Source organism: Solanum dulcamara, chromosome 9 (genome assembly GCF_947179165.1).
Source record: "Solanum dulcamara chromosome 9, daSolDulc1.2, whole genome shotgun sequence".
NCBI classification, from domain to species: Eukaryota; Viridiplantae; Streptophyta; class Magnoliopsida; order Solanales; family Solanaceae; genus Solanum; species Solanum dulcamara.
The window spans coordinates 14090446-14109682 of NC_077245.1; the positions used below are offsets into that span (position 1 = coordinate 14090446).

The window sequence follows — 19237 nt, forward strand, 5'->3', positions numbered from 1 at the left end:
TTTGACTCAGTACTCGTGTCTCTAAGTCCCATCGCAAATAGGTAAGAAGATGTCATATCTGAGAGAGATGGAGATAATGGAGATGACATCACTGAGGATATCCTATGGGTCGATAATGTTTGTGGTCGATGATAAGCTTCTATAGGTAAGACGGTGTAGCGACGAGGAGGCAAGGACTGTGACGAAGAAGCAGCACCAGTTGATCTCCGATAATGAAGGTGATAATCTAAGGAATTTGTTGTCCCAAATGGAATAACATATATATGCGTATCAATATTATGCTGATTTATATGCTCCGGCGCAGATGAAACAAAGCCTGGTATATCCTTAGCCTCTATAAGCCTCCTAGACTTTTTTTTCTACTCGAACTAGGCTGGGTCACCCCAAGATGATCTCGAGATCTATTATCATCACTAGACATCTGTATGCAAATTATATTACAATATATAAAAATGATTAAGTAAAATTAGTATTAAAAAAATAAATTAATTTACATACTAGCTATAAGCTATCATTTTACCACTTTTCCTCCTTAGTTGTTTCATTTTCATCAATATTCTTTCTCCTCGAATGATTCATCACATTTTTCATCCTTATTTATTTCTTCCTCAATATTTGTCATTATCTCATCATCAAAAACTTCTTCTAATATGTGTTGAGGATGTTCTAGTGTGGTTTCCAATTCATCATCAACTTGTCGTTGAACAAGTGCGACATCATTTTGATACGCCATCTCTAACACATTTTCAATTTTAATTCTTCCCACAGTCTTTGTCTTTATTATAATCCACCAATCAGCATTGTATCTACTCAACGAATATGGAGCGTAATAGACTTATTTTGAATTTTGTGCAATGATAAAAGGATCATAACTTATGTATTGTCTGGTGTGCTTAACTTCAATTATATTATGTTGTTGGTCTACCCTTGTGCCTCTATGTGATGGGTCAAACCATTAACACCGAAACAATATGATTTTTTTGGCCAACCTGAATACCTTACTTCAATAATCTCATGAATAACACCAAAATATTCAATAGTTTGGCCAATACCATAAACATCACCTTGTATATAGACACCGCTATTATTAGTTTTCTTAAGCCTAGAAATTTGTTCAGTTTGAAACCTAAAACCATTCACACAATACTTATTCATTGTTTAAATTTGAGATTCAGGTCCAAGTGCAATTTCTCTTACTTATTGCAAATGTTCGACATTTGAATATTCATCGTAAACCTGCATATTGTTATTCAAAATAATACAATTTAGTAAAAATTGAATACATTATTATACTTATTGATTCAATGGAAGCTTGCACACTTACATATTCTTTTAGCCATTTGAAAAATCTCATATATATGAATTCATTACCCCATGTGTTTACGATCAAGCTGATAATTGTACATTTAGATTTTTTGTTAGTTAATAAACACTTATTAGTATGTAATTTGATAACATACTTTAACACTTACTCGAAATATGGTTAAATCTCTGGGAAATTAAGTAAAATATGTGTCACAGCTGATTACATTTTTATACTAGTGAAGCCTCGATTTCCACGCTTTTTAGACCCCCGACCATTTTGATTAAAAATTGATATTGGGAGAAACAAAGAATCAGTATCACCTTCATTATTGCGATTGAGCCTATTTTTCTTACATGGAACTTCATTCCGAAAGTAGTAAAAATAAAAATCTCTAGTTTCTCTTGCAATATAACCTTGAACAACTAATCATTCGATCTTTCCCCTTTGCTTAATTGTTTATTTTCGACTATCAATTTTTTTGTATGTATATAATTGTTATAGTTAGCTACTAATTATAGTACATATAAGAAAAATAACTTAATGAATATAAAGAATAACATTACCTCTCAAATGGATACATCCATCTTGATTGAACGGGACCTCTGAGGCGAGCCTCTTGTACGAGGTGAATTGGAAGATGCTCCAACACATCAAAGAAACCACATGAAAAAGTCTTCTCTAACTTAGTAGTAATAACATGAATATTTTCCTCCATCCTGTCTAAACTACTATGCAACAACTTTTAAGAACACAAATTTTTAAAGAAAAGACTGATCTCTGTGATTGATTTTCATATCCTGTCAGGTAGATGGATAAAAGTGATAGGAATTAAAGTTTCCATGAATATATGACAATCATGAATTTTCATACCTATCAACTTTCCTTCATTCATATTTGTCCGCTTTCATAAATTTCAAGCATAGCCCTCCGGCATCCTCAAAATTTTAACTCACTCACAAAATTTCACATTTCTCATCCAATGTGAATGAAAAACTAGCTTTAGTTTATCTATTTAACCATTTTGTAATTCTTGCAGCCACAACTCTTTTCTCCTACAATATTTCTTTATGTCCATTCTAGCTTTTGCATTGTCTTTTGTTTTGCCTTTAACTTTCATCATTGTGTTAAATAAATTATCAAAATAATTTTTGTCAATATGCATCACATCAAGATTATGTCGTAGGAGATTATATTTTCAATACGAAAACTCCTAAAATATGCTCTGTTTGGTCCAATTATGTTCAGCACCATATACGAGAAGCCTAGAAGGTGAAGCTTCTGTAACTTTAGGCAATTAAGAAAATCTCTCCCAAATTTGATGCCCTGTGAGCAATGGAAGTAGGGAGTCATTTTCAATCTTATTTTTCATAAATGCATTTTTCGTCTTTCTAAATTCATGGTCCATTGGCAAGAACTGGCAATGACAATCAAATCAAGTATTTTTTTTACATATTTTAAAGTGAATGCCTTACTATTTCCATACAATGTGGACAAGCTACCTTTCCAACTGTCATCCAACCAGACAACATCTCGTATGAAGGAAAATTATTAATAATCCACATTAAAAAAGTACGCATAAAAAAATTTAACTTAGTTAATATATTATAAGTCACTACACATTCAAACCACAATTATTTAAGCTCATTTATCAATGGTTGTAAATAAAAATTAATCAAACTTTTAGGATTACAAGGACCCAAATAACACACTTAGAAAGATGTACGAACTTGTCATGCACATTTCAGGAGGAAGATTGTGCGGAGTAAAAAATATAGGCCAGCAAGAATAAGGTGACAACATTAGAGAATGGTGTGAAGCCATCTGCATACAACCCTAATCTAACATTTCTTAGTTCACTAGCAAAATCAGGATACATGTTATCAAAATGCTTCCATGCTTCTCTATCAGATGGATGAGACAAGACACCCGGCGGTCTTCTATATTCACGATGTCATCTCATACGTGGGTCAAACCTCATAGATGCGTACAACCTCTTTAAACTAGGAATAAGAGGTAAATAATGCATCGCCTTAATTGAAATCATCTTTTCAGCAGGAGTCTTCTTATAACGAGCATGTCCACACAAAATTTACAATTTTTAATTCACTATCACTCTTGTAGAACAACATGCTACCATTAATACAACAATGAATTCTATCATACAACAATCCTAACATAGAAACCAATGTCTTTGCCTGATAGAAGTTCTTAGTTATGTTAAACTCCAGATTAACCAGTTCGCCCAAAAAATCAACCATTAAGTCCATAGCCGCATGGATAACACTCCAATCTGATTTAATATTCATTAATCTAACTGCAACTGACAAAGCAGAATGCGAACTTCCTTCACATAATGGACGACTAGTCTCTTCTAATGGTTGATAGAAGCATCTTGTTTCTTCATTAGGAGCTTCATCAAAATATTGCTCTGGTTCCATCCCACGTTGAACCCCGAAAGCATCATTGACCATTTCATGAAATTTATTATGTTGAAATGTATCATGTTGAACTCTATCATGTGCAACCCTAATTTGACCATGTGGTGCAAGCACATTATATTCAATCACGAGCAGCAAATTATAAAATATATTATTAAATCTATCTATTTCTCCATGATCAACCCATACAAAATATCTAGACTTAAATCCTTTACCTTATAAATGAACCATAACTATATCTGGCTTAAAAAATTTCAAGCACCTACATTCACGACAAGGACACCTAACCAATCCATTTCTCTTAAAAATATCAAGTGTCACTGGATGATCAATAAAACTTCTTACACCGTCAAAAAATTTAGATTTCAAACCACCACCAACTTCATAATGCATGTTATACATCCACAAACGATGATCCATCTACAAAATTATGTATATATAAGCTTAATTAGTTCATAAAAATTACAACTCATCGAGATTTCTAAAGTTCACAATCTAAGTTTAAGTTCTAATTAAGTTCACAACCTAATTAATTCAAGTTGTAATTAATTCAAATTATGATTAAGTTCACAACCTAATTAATTTAAGCTATAATTAAGTTCACAACCTAAGTAATTCAAGTTATAATTAACCCAAGTTCTAATCAATTCAAGTTATAATTAAGTTCACAACCTAATTAATTCAAGTTATAATTAATCCAAGTTTTAATTAATTCAAGTTATAATTAATCCAAGTTTTAATTAATTAAAGTTCAAGTTCTAATTAATTCAAGTTATAATTAAGTTCAAGTTCTAATTAATTCAAATTATAATTAATTCAAGTTCTAATTAATTCAAGTTATAATTAAGTTCAAGTTATAATTAGTTAAAGTTATAATTAATTCAAATTATAATTAAGTTCAATTTATAACTAATTTAAGTTATAATTAAGTTCAAGTTATAATTAATTCAAGTTATATTTAAGTTCAAGTTATTGTTAATTCAAGTTATAATTAATTTTTAATTAAGTTGTAATTACAAGTTTTAATTCATGACATTCAAGTCGAACGTTTCTAAGTTAAACAAGTACAAAATTTCAAGTTTCAAGTAAATACAAATTAAAGTTCTAAAATCCGAGTATTCAAGTATTTAAAGTTCAAGTTCATGATAACATGAAGTTCTAATTAATTATTTCTAAAGTCTAAAAGATCAAAATTTATCCAAACCAAAATAATTTATAAAGTTCTAAAATCCTAAAATTCAAGTATCTAAAGTTCAAATTAATCACCACATGAAATTCTAAGTTCTAGTTAGTTCTAAAGTCTAAAGAGTTCAAACATATATAAACCTAAAAAAATTCTAAGTTCAACTTCAAAATTCCTAAAGTTTAAGTTCATGACTTTGAATATCTAACTCTAATTAGCTTAATTAGTTCATAAGGACTACAATTAAACAAGATTTCTATAGTCAACAAAATTTCAAGTTCAAAATTCAAGTTCTAAATTCTAAGTTCAAGTTCTATATTATATTCAAGTATCCTAAAATTCAAGTATCTAAGTTATAATTAGTTCTAAAGTCTAAAGTTCAAAATTTATACAAACCAAAAAAAATTCTAAGTTCAAAAATTCTAAAGCTCAAGTTCATGACTTGAATATCTTCCAAACATCAAAAATCATTCAACCCAATATTTTTCTAACTTGAATATCTTCCAAATATCAAAAATCCTAACTTCTAACTTCTAATTACTTCTAATTACTTCATGCTCTAACTTTTAACTTCAAAAATACTTCAATTCCAACTAAAACAATACCCAATTCACAATCCAATTTAAAAAAAATCCTAAAATCTTCATTCACATTCTAACTTCAAGAACTAACTAACTATGTCAATAACATTCTAACATTAAGAGTACTACAATTCCAACTCAAAGAATACTCAATTCACAATTTAATTCAAAAAACCACAATTCAAAGCAAAGCCCTAAAATCTAATTTCTAACTTCATTCACCAATTCACAATCACATATACAAATTAACTATGTTAATAACATACATTCAACAAATTTAATTTAATAAATTAACTAACAAATCAAAAATTTCTCAAATTAATTTTTTTTTATAAAATTAAAATCCTAACTACTAACCTTAATAACAAGAAGGAGAGAGAGCGCTGACGAAGGAAAGTGGCAGCGGCGACCAACGGAGACGGGGGAGGGACTGGCGGTGGCGACAAGCGGTGAAGGGGCGGGGTTTGGGTCAGTTTAGAGAGAAGGATGAGAGGAGTGAAAAGAGAGAGAGAGAGAGAGAGACCGGAAAAATGAAAAAAAATGCGGATTAATATGAGTATTTCAGAAAAAGCGACGGACAGCGTCGTCCTGTCCGTCGCAAATTTTAAATAGTTGAAAACCACTTTGATCAAAAAAGAGACGGACGAATTAATAATAATTATAATAAAGAAAAACGGACGGCGACGCAATTTTTAAATAATTATTAACTAATTATTTTAAAAATTTAAAGCAACGGACTCCGTCACTATTTACATATATTAATTAATTTATATATACATACATATATATATATATATATATATATATATATATAAATAAATAAATAAAGCAACGAACTGCGTCGCAAATTCTGTCGCTTTATTGAGAGACTTAGTCCATCGCTTTTTTATCCGTCTTTTTTTGACAGTTTTTTAGTAGTGTCTGACTCTAAAAAGAATTTAAACTACTCTAAAAATAATAATTTCCCTATTCAAGTTACATCTCTCGAAATAAAATCAATGCACAAATAAAATTCAAAGGATAATATCAACTACTATAAGTAAGAAATATAAAAACTAATAGTAATAAGGAAGAACATTGCCAAAAAATATGCAATGCTTTTCGTGAAGATTATATCTACAACTGAATTTAAAATTACAATTCTGACTCTGTATATTTTTTGGTTCTCTTCTGAATGAGCTCTGATTTTGATAAAGGTAAGATTTGCAATGAGGGATTATCATGATATTGTATCTTTCATTCCAACTTTCTATAAATTATTATAAGCTTTAAGACAAGAATTTCACGAGAGACTGCAATTTGCAATAATTGAAAAATAAGGTTAAAATTATGAAAACGCCAAAAGAATTGGAAACCTCTTTTTTTATATAGAAAAAAGAGAGAAACAACTAATCTCAATTATTTACATGACATACTGGCAATGATGGATCTAATAGTTAAAACAAAGAACATTTATATCCCAAAAAAGTAAAATATTTATTATTAAATGCTTTATTATTTTCGTATCCTCCTTTTTATTTTAAATTTGTGCGCTGATGACATGCTGACATCAACACCTTCTCCTTTTTTCCTCTCTGATACCATCACAATATATTACAGTCTATGAATATACTTTGATGGTATCAAAGAGTAACTGAGTAGTGTCTTCACTAAAGGACTGCTTCTTCCTTCTTAATATCATATACTCTAGTGGTATCAAAGAGTAACTGAGCAGTATTTTTATTGAGGTTTGCTCCAGTCCTTCGATGAGATTACTCAATCAGTCATGATACCATTATGGTATATCTACATACTGTCATGGTATAATTGATGTATATTTCAATTCTTCAGTATTTTAATTTAAAAATAGTTTTAAAAAAGAGTAATAATTTTGATTCAATTTTTTAAAAATATACAAAAAGAGAAAAAAATTATAAAAATATATTTTCTACTAATTTAGATTTTAATAAATAAGATTGTGAGTTTCATAATTTTCTCTTAATTGTTTCATATTTATTTCTTAAAAAATGAGTCTAATCTTATATGATACCGATAGGGTATCAATATACCGACGGAGTATCACAGAGGATCAAGCTCAGTCCTATATGATACCGATATGGTATCAATATACCGACGGAATATCATAGAGGATTAATTCATAGTTATGATGTTAACGTCATGCGCGAAATAAGAAAAGAGAAAATGAGGTAGGCGAGCAAATAGTTTGAGCCTTGAGTCCATTAAAAACAAATAATTTTGATTGGATCTAATTTGTATAAATAGGCTTTTTCACTTTGAGAGCTTCTTACTACTATTAAATGGGCCTTTAGGTCGTTCCGTCAAAAATAATTACAACCTCTTATCAATATATTTGTACTTAATTAATAGAGATAAGTACCAAAAATATATCTAAACTATTATCTTTTTTGTGAGTTTCATACATAAACTATTGGAAGTGTGAGTTTCATACCTAAACTATCACTTATTAGTTTGAGAAACACACATCAGTGCTGTTTCTAATACACTCTCTCTGCTATTTCTATTTTTTGAAAAAACCTTTCCACATGTCATTCCACATGAATAAAATATTCCACCTTAACAAAAATTAAACAAACTATTAATATTAGTTAAAAGTTAAAGATTAAAATATTTATATCCCCAAAAAAGAAATTATTTTTTTATAAAAGAAATTATTTTTTTATAAAAGAAATTATTTTTAAAAAAATAATTATTATTTTTTAAAAAATAAAATTTAAAATATTTTTGTCATGCACTCCACCACCTCCCCCCCCCTCCACAACCCTGATCCTTTTATTTTTATTTTTTAAAAATAAATTTCTTTTATAAAATATATATTTTAAAAATCATACTTCATCCCCTCTCCCGCTCCTTCCTAAAAAATGTTATTATTTTTATTTTTAATAAAACCTAAAATTATACCCACCCCATCTAACCCTCCGCTCTTAATTTATATATGTTTTGTGTTAGATATGTACATATATTTTTAGGAAAATATTTTTCCTACTTGCGTACCGAACACAACTGAAATACAAATTTTATTTTAAGAAAAGTCTTGCGGCAAGTAAAAAATACTTTCCTAAAATCATATATATATCTAACACAAAATGCAAAAAATTTGAAAGCGGAGGGTTAGGTAGGGTGGGGTAGAATATTTTTTAAAAAATAAATAAATATATCTTAATTCTTATTTGAAAGCAGGGGAGAGGGGGGGGAGATGAATTAAGAATTTCTTTTAAAATTTTTATAAAAGAAATTTAATAAATAAAAATAAAACTAAAGAATTGGGGGGGGGAGGGGTATGGTGAGAGAAAGTAGTGAAGTGAGATAAGATAAATATTTTATATTTTATTTTATAATTTTTGGGGGGTTGGAGATAATAATATTTTAATCTTTAATTTTAACTAATTCTAATAATTTATGTAATGTTTATTAAGATGAAATATTTTGTCCATGTGTGACAAAAAATTTAAAATGAAAGAGAGAGTAGTATACACACCATGATGAGAATGAAATAAAAGAGATATGTGTGTTTCTCGAACTAATAAGTGATAGTTTAGGTATGAAACTTACACTCTCAATAGTTTAGCTATAAAACTCAAAATAGGGGATAACTCATATATTTTTTTGATACTTATCTCTAATTAATATAAAAAAAAATATAACATTTATTGTCTATTAATTTGATGGATAGTTATACAGTGTAAAAATCTGGAACTTATAATACATTTGGTCGCTCAGTTACATTATATCAACTCGATAATGGTATGCCCTAAAATGTACCTCTTCATGATGGTGACTAGTCCTTGTCATTAGTATTTGTAATTAGACACTTCAACTCAAGATATAATCCATTAATCCTGGATTAGTTGTGCTAAGCACTCGTCTCACCAAAGTGGGGGCCTTGAGGAAAAAGACACAAAAAAGTAAAGGATGAAGCAAATTACTTTCTAGATTTTGTGGCCTTCGATATTGACAAATACGTCTTGCTGTAGTCGGCAAAAGTTTATGGTTTTCAATTTAACGTATAAGTATATTATCGCCATCTATCTTCTATCCTAATTATTATTATGAATTTTCATCGATATATTATTTCATTTTAATTTATCCTATATCAATAAAAATAAATATAAATAGTACTAAAACTTCTTTATATTTTCTGGTAATGTATAAATCTCCAAAAAGGTTAAATAATTCTTAGAAAAACATAGAATGTAAAGTAAAACTAAAAGTGCTAACATCGCAAACATGTTCTTGTACTAATAGGTATCGGCGTATCGCGTAATAAGTCTTATTGTATTTCTTTCGAAATAATTTTCTTCTAAGTGATTTTTGGTCTATCGACCTCGGCGTATTTTAACGACATCTTGTGATCGATGCATCTAGCTATCAATGACCATACCATCACAAGCAACCTTATCTCGTATATTCTAGACGTGTGCTACTTGAACCTTTTCATAGATTTGGTAATTTCTATCTTGTCTAGTCTTTTATAGTCATAAATCCATAGCATTCGTATCTCTATAACACTTATCTTGTGAATGTGTTGAACCTTTAGCGGCCCAACATTTGATCTCAAATAATATTATTGGTGTTATAATTGTCCTACATATAAGACTAATTACCTTTCACTTTGTTAAACATTTTTCTGTAACAAAACACCCCGGTACAGCGGTACCACCTTTCCATTTCAACTATCCGATTTAAATTAGCATGTCTTTATATAACATCTTAATATTATTTTTTTCTAAAATCTCAAATATTTCTAAACAACTTCAGTTTGTCAAGACATCTAATATGTGATACAGGAGGAAGCAATCTTGTAGTATACAACAAATACAATTACCAATTAAAAAATTGAGACAAAAGTTAAAAATTCCCACCATTCATTAGGCCTTATGCAAGGACTAAGGAGATGAGACATAAGGGAAGAGATCAGAAGGTATGGTAGGGGCAACAAAAAATGAAGGATGTAATAACAAAAGTACCCATTTGTGGGGACAAGAACTTATCACATTACAAATATAATATAGACAATGACGAAGCCAAAAAAATTAATAGAGTTCGAAAAAAAATCTTATGCTAAAGGATTTATCTACATGCATATTAGGGGGGTGTATTATTCGGATTAAACCGAAAACCCAAATCAAATAAAAACAAATTTTAAATTGGATTGGTTTTTTGGTTTTCTGGTTCGGTTTCAAATTAAAAATTTACTTTTTTTTATTTGGTTTCGCATTTAAAAAAATAAAAATCAAAAAAATTAAATCTTTTTATATGTTATATATTTATATTATATTATATATATATATATATATATATATATATATATATAATATTTAGGTTAAGAATTAAAGTTATAATTAACCACTTTCATTTTCTTTTTATTTTTTTAGGGTGTTTGTAATCTACCGTACTAAGATATTTAGGCCCAATTCACTGGTTATTCTTATTTCACTAAGTATTATGTTTTAAAATTTTAATCGTGACTTATATTAGAAAGTATATTTAAGAGATTCAATATTATTACTTCTCATTGTATGTAATTTTTTTTAAGCATGCAAATATAACATTGATCATGCCATTAATTATTGACATAATCAAATAGCCGAACCGAAAAAACCAAACCGATAAGAGAAAAACCAAATCAAATCATTTTGTTTTGTTTGAATTGGATTATCCTTTTTCAAAATCGAAAACCAAAAAATCGAAATCGAATAACACAAAATTGAACCGAAAAACCGAATGCACACCCCTAGCATATTAAATTATTTTTACCCTATTTATATAGTATTCAATTGGACCCCTTGCACCCCTCTGCCTTGGCCCCTATATGTAGACATAGAACCAGCCAGAAAGCATATTTGTACAAACAAAATCTTCCAAACCATCACTGCAATAATGCCCCCTCTGGCCAACCCTGTCCTACAGTACTGTGTCAAGTGTCAATCTTGACAATGAATCTAATTGAAGACAGATATATTTAGAGGAAAATCAAGATTTCTGAAAATTCCATTTGTTTTTTCCTTTCTTTTACATACAATTCTGTAAGAAACTGTTGTGTCTTTCCAACACCAGTAAAACCATGATAAAGAAATCATTGCAGATAACCTTTAGTGACTGCATTTGGTGCAAAAAAGAAGCTGAAATAGAAGTACAGTAGATCAGAGAGTACATACACATCCTCCTCCTCATCATCATAATCATAATCATGTCAGGCAAAGTAACAGTCACCTTATTCTTCTTATTTCTTAACATATCTTTTTTATTCCCAACTTCCATTTCTGGTTTAAATCAAGAAGGGATTTCTTTACTGTCATGGCTTTCCACTTTTAACTCTTCTGCTTCTGTTGAACCCTTCTCTTCATGGAATCCAAGTCATGAAAATCCATGCAAATGGAATTTTATCCAATGCACTAGTAATGGCTTTGTTTCAGATATCAAGATCAGGTCTTTCAATCTTCCCGCGATATTCCCAACTCAAGTTCTTTCTTTTCCTTTCCTGGAAGTGCTAGTTCTATCAAATTGTAACCTCACTGGTGAAATTCCATCTTCCATTGGAAACTTGTCGTCTCTGAGGATTTTGGATCTCAGTTTCAATGCTCTAACAGGAAGTATTCCACCTGAAATAGGAAGATTATCACAGCTGAAGCAACTTTTGTTGAGTTCTAATTTCTTTCAATCTCAGATACCAAAGGAGATAGGAAGTTGTTCTGAATTGCAGCAGCTTGAGCTCTTTGACAACCAGCTTTCTGGAAAGATACCTGAAGAGATTGGTCAGTTAACGAGTCTTGAAATCTTTCGTGCTGGTGGGAACGTGGGAGTTCAAGGGGAAATCCCAATGCAGATATCAAGATGCAAAGAGTTAGTCATTTTGGGTCTTGCAGATACAGGTGTTTCGGGACAGATTCCACATAGTATAGGTGAACTCAAGAAGCTGCAGACTCTTGCAGTTTACACAGCTAATTTGACTGGTGAAATCCCTCCAGAAATTGGGAATTGTACTGCTTTAGAGGAGTTGTTTGTCTATGAGAATCAAATTTCAGGAGAAATTCCGAGTGAACTCGGTCTCCTGAAGAATCTTAAGAAGGTTTTGCTTTGGCAGAACAATCTAAGAGGGAAAATTCCTGGAAATCTTGGAAACTGTTCAAGTTTGAAAGTGATTGATTTCTCTTTGAACTATCTATATGGTGAAATCCCTCCGTCTTTCGAGAACTTTGTCACATTGGAGGAGCTTCTATTATCAGATAACAGTATTTCTGGTGAAATCCCATACTACATTGGCAACTTTTCCAGCTTGAAGCAACTTGAATTGGACAACAATAACTTTTCAGGTGTGATTCCACCTTCCATTGGAAAACTAAAGGAGCTAAATCTGTTTTTCGCTTGGCAGAATCAACTGCACGGAAGCATACCGACTGAGCTGGCAGATTGTTCGAAACTTCAGTCTTTGGATCTTTCTCACAATTTTCTTACAGGGTCCATCCCAAACACTTTATTCAATCTCAGGAACTTGACTAAGCTGCTGCTGATATCAAATGTTCTGTCTGGTGGAATTCCACCTGATATTGGAAATTGCACCAGCTTATCCAGATTACGCCTTGGATCAAACAGGTTAGAAGGTCCAATTCCTCCAGAAATAGGGCACTTATCGAGTTTGAGTTTTCTTGAACTGTCAGAAAATCGATTCACCCGATCAATACCTCCAGCTATTGGCAACTGTGCACAGCTAGAAATGGTTGATCTTCATGGAAACAATCTTCAAGGAACAGTTCCTTCCTCCTTTGTGTCCCTCACTGGTCTTAATATATTAGACCTTTCCATGAACAGAATATCAGGCAACATTCCAGAAGATGTAGGGAAACTCACATCACTGAACAAGCTCATACTGAATGGAAACAACATAGAGGGAACGGTTCCTAAATCACTTGGATTCTGCCAGGATTTGCAGCTGTTGGATTTGAGCAGCAACAGACTAGCGGGCTTAATACCTGCAGAGATTGGGAACCTCCAAGGACTAGATATTCTGTTCAATCTAAGTCGTAATTTCCTAACCGGGCCAATTCCTGAAAGTTTCTCCAACTTTTCCAAGCTAGCCAACATGGACATCTCTCATAACATGTTGACTGGAAGTCTTAGAGTACTCAGTAACCTTAATAACCTTGTTTCTTTGAATGTTTCATACAATAACTTTTCTGGGGTTCTTCCTAATACCAAATTCTTTCAAGGTCTCCCTACAAGCGCTTTTATTGGTAATCAAGAGCTCTGCACTGACAGAACTGCATGCCACTTAAGTGGTGATCACCATGGATTGAAATCCATAAGAAAGATCACTATTGCTATTGTAGTAAGCATTTTCATGGCCATGCTAATATTGACAGCTTCTATTGCCATCTTTATCCGAACACAGGGAGAGATATGCCAGAAGGATGACGAGGAAAATGGTTTGCAGTGGGAATTCACCCCATTCCGAAAGCTTAGCTTCTCTGTAAATGATGTAGTGCCAAGACTTAGTGAATCTAACATTGTCGGGAAGGGTTGTTCCAGCTTTGTTTATCGCGTTGAGACTCCATCAGGGCAGGTGATAGCGGTGAAGAAACTATTGGCTAAGAAAATTGGTGAGGTTCCCCAGAGGGACTTTTTTTCTGCAGAAGTTAGAACACTGGGATCGATCAGGCATAAAAACATAGTCAGGCTTCTGGGATGTTGTAATAATGGCAAAACAAGATTGTTGTTGTTTGATTACATTAGTAATGGGAGTTTATCGGGACTGCTCCATGAGAAGAGGGTATTTCTGGATTGGGATGCTAGGTTTAATATCATACTAGGAGCAGCTCAGGGCTTAGCTTATCTTCATCATGACTGTATTCCTCCTATAGTCCATCGCGATATCAAAGCCAATAACATTTTGATTGGTCCACAGTTTGAAGCTTTTCTTGCAGACTTTGGACTTGCAAAGTTATTAAACACATCATCAGATACTTCAAGAGCTTCAACCATAATAGCTGGTTCATATGGGTATATAGCTCCTGGTGAGTACATTTCCTTAATTTTTCGCACTAAATATTCAAATAGCTCAATATCACAGAAACTTTACCAAGTGCTCAACATTTTAGATAACATATGCTAGTACTCTTGATTATTAGCTTTAAAAAAAACATTTAAAGTTCACTATATTAGTCTTGTACCCCGTGAAATTCGTTGTGCAAGGCATATGGTGGGTATAAATTGGGTGTATGTACCATGTTTGGACAGCATTCTAAATGTTTTGGTCCTACATTGCAGAATATGGATATAGTCTAAGAATAACCGAGAAGAGTGATGTCTATAGCTACGGCATTGTGCTTCTCGAGGTCCTAACGGGGATGGAACCAACTGATTCCCGGATATCAGAAGGCGCCCACATTGTCACTTGGGTCAATCAGGAGCTAAGAGTAAAACATAAGGAATTCACAACAATTCTTGATCAGCAATTACTTTTAAGGTCTGGTACACAAACTCAAGAGATGCTTCAAGTTCTTGGGGTGGCACTACTTTGTGTCAACCCATGCGCGAATGAAAGACCAACAATGAAGGATGTAGCAGCAATGCTAATGGAAATCAGACACGAAAATGAAGATCTCGAGAAGCCTAATCGAGGACTGGTACCGAATCCTAAAGAAGCATTTAGTTGTCCTAGTTTCTCTGGTTCATCTCAACCTCTCATCAGATCACCTCCTAGTAACACAAGTTAACTCAGCCTCTGTTTAGTTCTAACTAGTTGATTCTTTCAAGTAACTTATAAGGATGTATAGACTATCAAATATTCATTTCACAAAATAAGAACATTACTCTCTCTAGTCCCGAGTATAAGTCGTTTTGACAAATTAAATTTGTTGTTGTTAGTATAAATGAAGAAAGATCATTTTATTTTTCCTTCCAATTTGTGCAACTACCCTGGAAGAAATCTTAAAAAGTAATCCCTACAACTATTCAATTAAACAAATGCAAGAAAAGAGGGCAATATCTACCAGATCATTAGACTTAACATGTCCGAAAAACAGCTAATTTAGCTTATAATGATTAAGTGAAAATTTAAGAGAGTAAAACTACAAGGACAATCTTCCTCATTGAAATGACAGTAAACCAATATTAATACGTGATGATTGATTAAATGAGAAGCATAAATATGTTATGATTAAAGATTAGGAACCAGATATCAACCATAGAAGGAAGCAGCAAGTGCAGTCTCAGAGTCCAAACTGGGGCCTCTGATTGCCAGGGGCGTATGTAGCCTTTTGGTTACAGGTTCAACTGAATCCATAACTTTCAACACGCAATATAAATACATATGTAAAATACTAAAATTTCAACACGCTCAACAAATATTAGATTTGAACCCATAGTTTTTACATTAAACGAGTTCAGTGCAGAAAATCTTCAAAAAAATAAAACTATTTAAATTTAAATCTTAGATGTGCCTGAATCTTATTTGTAGTTTGTGGGGGTGATGATAAAAAGGCAAGGTTGTGACAAGATCTTTGTTGGAACTATGTAAACTTAAACCTGTAATATGGGGAAAGGAAGGGACCATTATTCCCCACCAATTTCTTTACAAGTCATTTTCACAAAAGATGAAGAAAAATCAACTCACCATGTTCTTGATAGGTACATTGCTTTTCAGGCCATGTGATATCAAACCTTTTTTAGGCCCACAAATAGGTTACAGTAATACATCAAGTTTCAAACCATACATTATGTAAGTAGATACTTTCTATAACCTCTATAAGAACATAGGGTATTAATCAAAAAATATTCTGTTTAAATCATGATTCTATTTATTCCAAGCATTTGATTAATAACTACTCATTGCTAAAATGAAAAAATATTTTCTTTTGAATCATTTTCCTACCATCACTTTTGAGTAACAATTGAAAATAATCCTGATTTAAAAGATGTTGTTGAGTATTCGAAATAAATAGGTTCAAATAGAATGGAATGGATACTAATAATAAGCTATATTGCTTGGACTTTGGCATTGGTATCCAATACGGGTATGGATCTAGAGGTTGGATTCTTCATTACATTATTTTTAGTTTTGGGGGGTATGGATTCTAGTGCAGATATGGGCATTGGGACACGGACAATAAATGTATATTATGAAATATACAGTACATATTTCGAATTATTTAAGTTATTGAACTAAAACTAATAGTAAAATATAATTCTTTACAAACGACTAATATTTATATACATAAGATATCGAATAGCAAAGCATGATTATATAACTATATATGACAAATGTAAAAATTAAATCAAATAATCAATTATTCAATACTTCTCGGTCATAGATGTAGGCAAAGAACCCAAGGTAAGTTGACCAAATTCGGTACGGATCTCACACCCACCTTCATGTCATGTCTATATGGGTGCGACAAAGATTTTAAAGAGTCCGGACAACATAGCTAAGAGGTACATAAAAATCTTATATATTGATAAGCATCTACTAAAATAGAATACCACTCTATCCAATGAAAACAAGTACCATATGAGTACTCTGTCAAGATAAAGGCACATCCTCATAAAATTGAAAGTGTGGATGATTGTAATGATAAGTTTTCAAATATATGAGTACATGACAATCAGCATAAAGTAACATTTAAGTTTGTGCATGATGCAACAACATAGAATGAAAATTTGGATGACATAATTAAACCATTAACTTTAGAAAATCCACTTTAAATATGACTAGCTATCAACATGAAGTATTAAGTAAAGCTATATTTCATACTTCAATTTGTGTTTTATTTTGTGTATATAATCAGTAAAGCATCATCTCCCTTATTTTGTTATCCATCTTATCATAGTGCAAAATTGGAGTGTAGTTGATCCAAAAAACTTGGCTTTCAACCCCAGACTGGCACATACAAGGCTAGACATATAGACACCAATGGACATGTGCACAAAGAGGAAAGGACAAAGGTTGGCAGATACAAAGATCTATAGTGGTCACTAAAAAAACAAGTGTGTTAGCTAGATGTAGAGGAGGTACAAAGAATGAAGGAATGCAAAAAGAATAATTTAATCACTAAATTGGAGCCTGTTTTTCTTTTTTTTTTCTTTACTTATGAGAACTTTTCTAGTATTAAATAAGGTTTAAATAATAATTGGTATTTGTGGGTTACTAGAATATAGTCACAAGTCACAACAGTAGTTATATATATTAGTAGTTATTATCCAAAACAGTACCATATGAGTATAAAATGAAACTTGTGTATGATTGTAATGAAAAGTTTCAAAGATATGTAAACATGAAGATAAGCATAAAGTACTAAAGAAACATTTAGATTTGTGTTTTATGCATGATACTGCTGCATCAGCATAGAATGTAAACTTGGAAGATATAAACCATAACTTTACAATAATCCAAACATGACTTCTGAGCAAAAAGTATTAAAGCTATATATCAGACTCTGGTTTCTTTATATAAATATAATCAGTGAATCATCTCCCTTAGTATGTTATCCATCTTATCATAGTAAAAGTTGGAGGGTGGTTGATCCAAAAACTTGGCAAGATAGACACAAGTCACACAACCGACATGTGCTCAAAGAGAAAAAGGACAAGAGAGAGCAGATACAAGGATCTATATTGATCACTAAAAGCCAAGTGTGTTAGACGTAAAAGTAGTGCAAAAGGTAAACGTCCCACAATACAGATTGAACGGCAATAAGATAAGTCCTTCCCCAAAAACAAGATCATATTGAGCAGCAACTTCGAGGAAGATAGCATTGGGACATGCTATTACCTATGTATGGTGACGGATGTCATGTTCAATTTAAGAGCAATCATATGTGGAGAAGGGTCTGAGGTACCTTCCTCTATCAGTGGTAGGCACAGAAGGTATAAGCAATCTTGGTAAGAATTTTTGTGAAATATTTGGTGTTTGGTTATTCCACAGAAGAAAAAAAGGGTGAATTTGATGGACAAGTAACTCCTGCAATGGAAGTGACCATTTACACGACATGACTTTCCCATGATCACTCCTTTAAATATCCCAAGAAAACGTAGTATTAATCTGGTAGCTCATATTGCCTACATTATAAGTGGGTGTAGTACTAGTATTTAGTCACATGACATAACAAGGAATTCTATGTGACTTATAGGTCACAGGTTCGAGCTGTGAAATCAACCACAGTTTTGACATTCTACTTTAAACATGACAATCAGCATAAAGTATCCAAGGAATATTTAGCACTTTTGTGGTCTCTGTTGAGTTTCAATGACAGATTGCTAACAACCAAGTGTCCCTTGATATGGTGTTAAAAGTTGAAGGAAAGTTGACCACACACTTGGCTTAAACACAACAGAAAGAAGAAAAGAAAAGTTACACAGAAGTAATCACTCTAGCAAAGCTTGCTTTAGACAAACCCCAGACAAGTGTATAGTGGACTAGGCACAAAAAATATGCAAAGAAGAATTAAAGGATAAAGGCGTGCAGAAACAAGGATCTACAATGATTGCCAAAAAACTAGAGCATTACAAGCAGAGAAAGTGAAAGGTGTTAAGGAATGATATACATTGTATATACAAATCACAAGGAGAAACAGACTACAGTATCAAAGAGAACTAAAATTAGTAATTGGCTCATATTTTTGCAATTGGCTACTAGCGTGTGGTAGCATATTATTCCATTTGGCAACAATTTTATTTTTGGCTCCTTTAGGAACATATTCCACGATCCGGCATTAAA

The 19237-nt window shown here is 31.9% G+C and overlaps 1 protein-coding gene across 1 annotated transcript; it reads left to right on the plus strand.

Moving 5' to 3' along the window:
- The first annotated feature begins 11402 nt into the window (after positions 1 to 11402).
- On the plus strand, positions 11403 to 15371 carry LOC129904255 (LRR receptor-like serine/threonine-protein kinase RGI1). Its single transcript, XM_055979797.1, has 2 exons — positions 11403 to 14537; positions 14791 to 15371. The coding sequence occupies exons 1-2, from the start codon at positions 11717 to 11719 to the stop codon at positions 15237 to 15239; spliced, it is 3270 nt and encodes a 1089-aa protein (XP_055835772.1). The 5' UTR covers positions 11403 to 11716; the 3' UTR covers positions 15240 to 15371.
- Positions 15372 to 19237: the final 3866 nt, after the last annotated feature.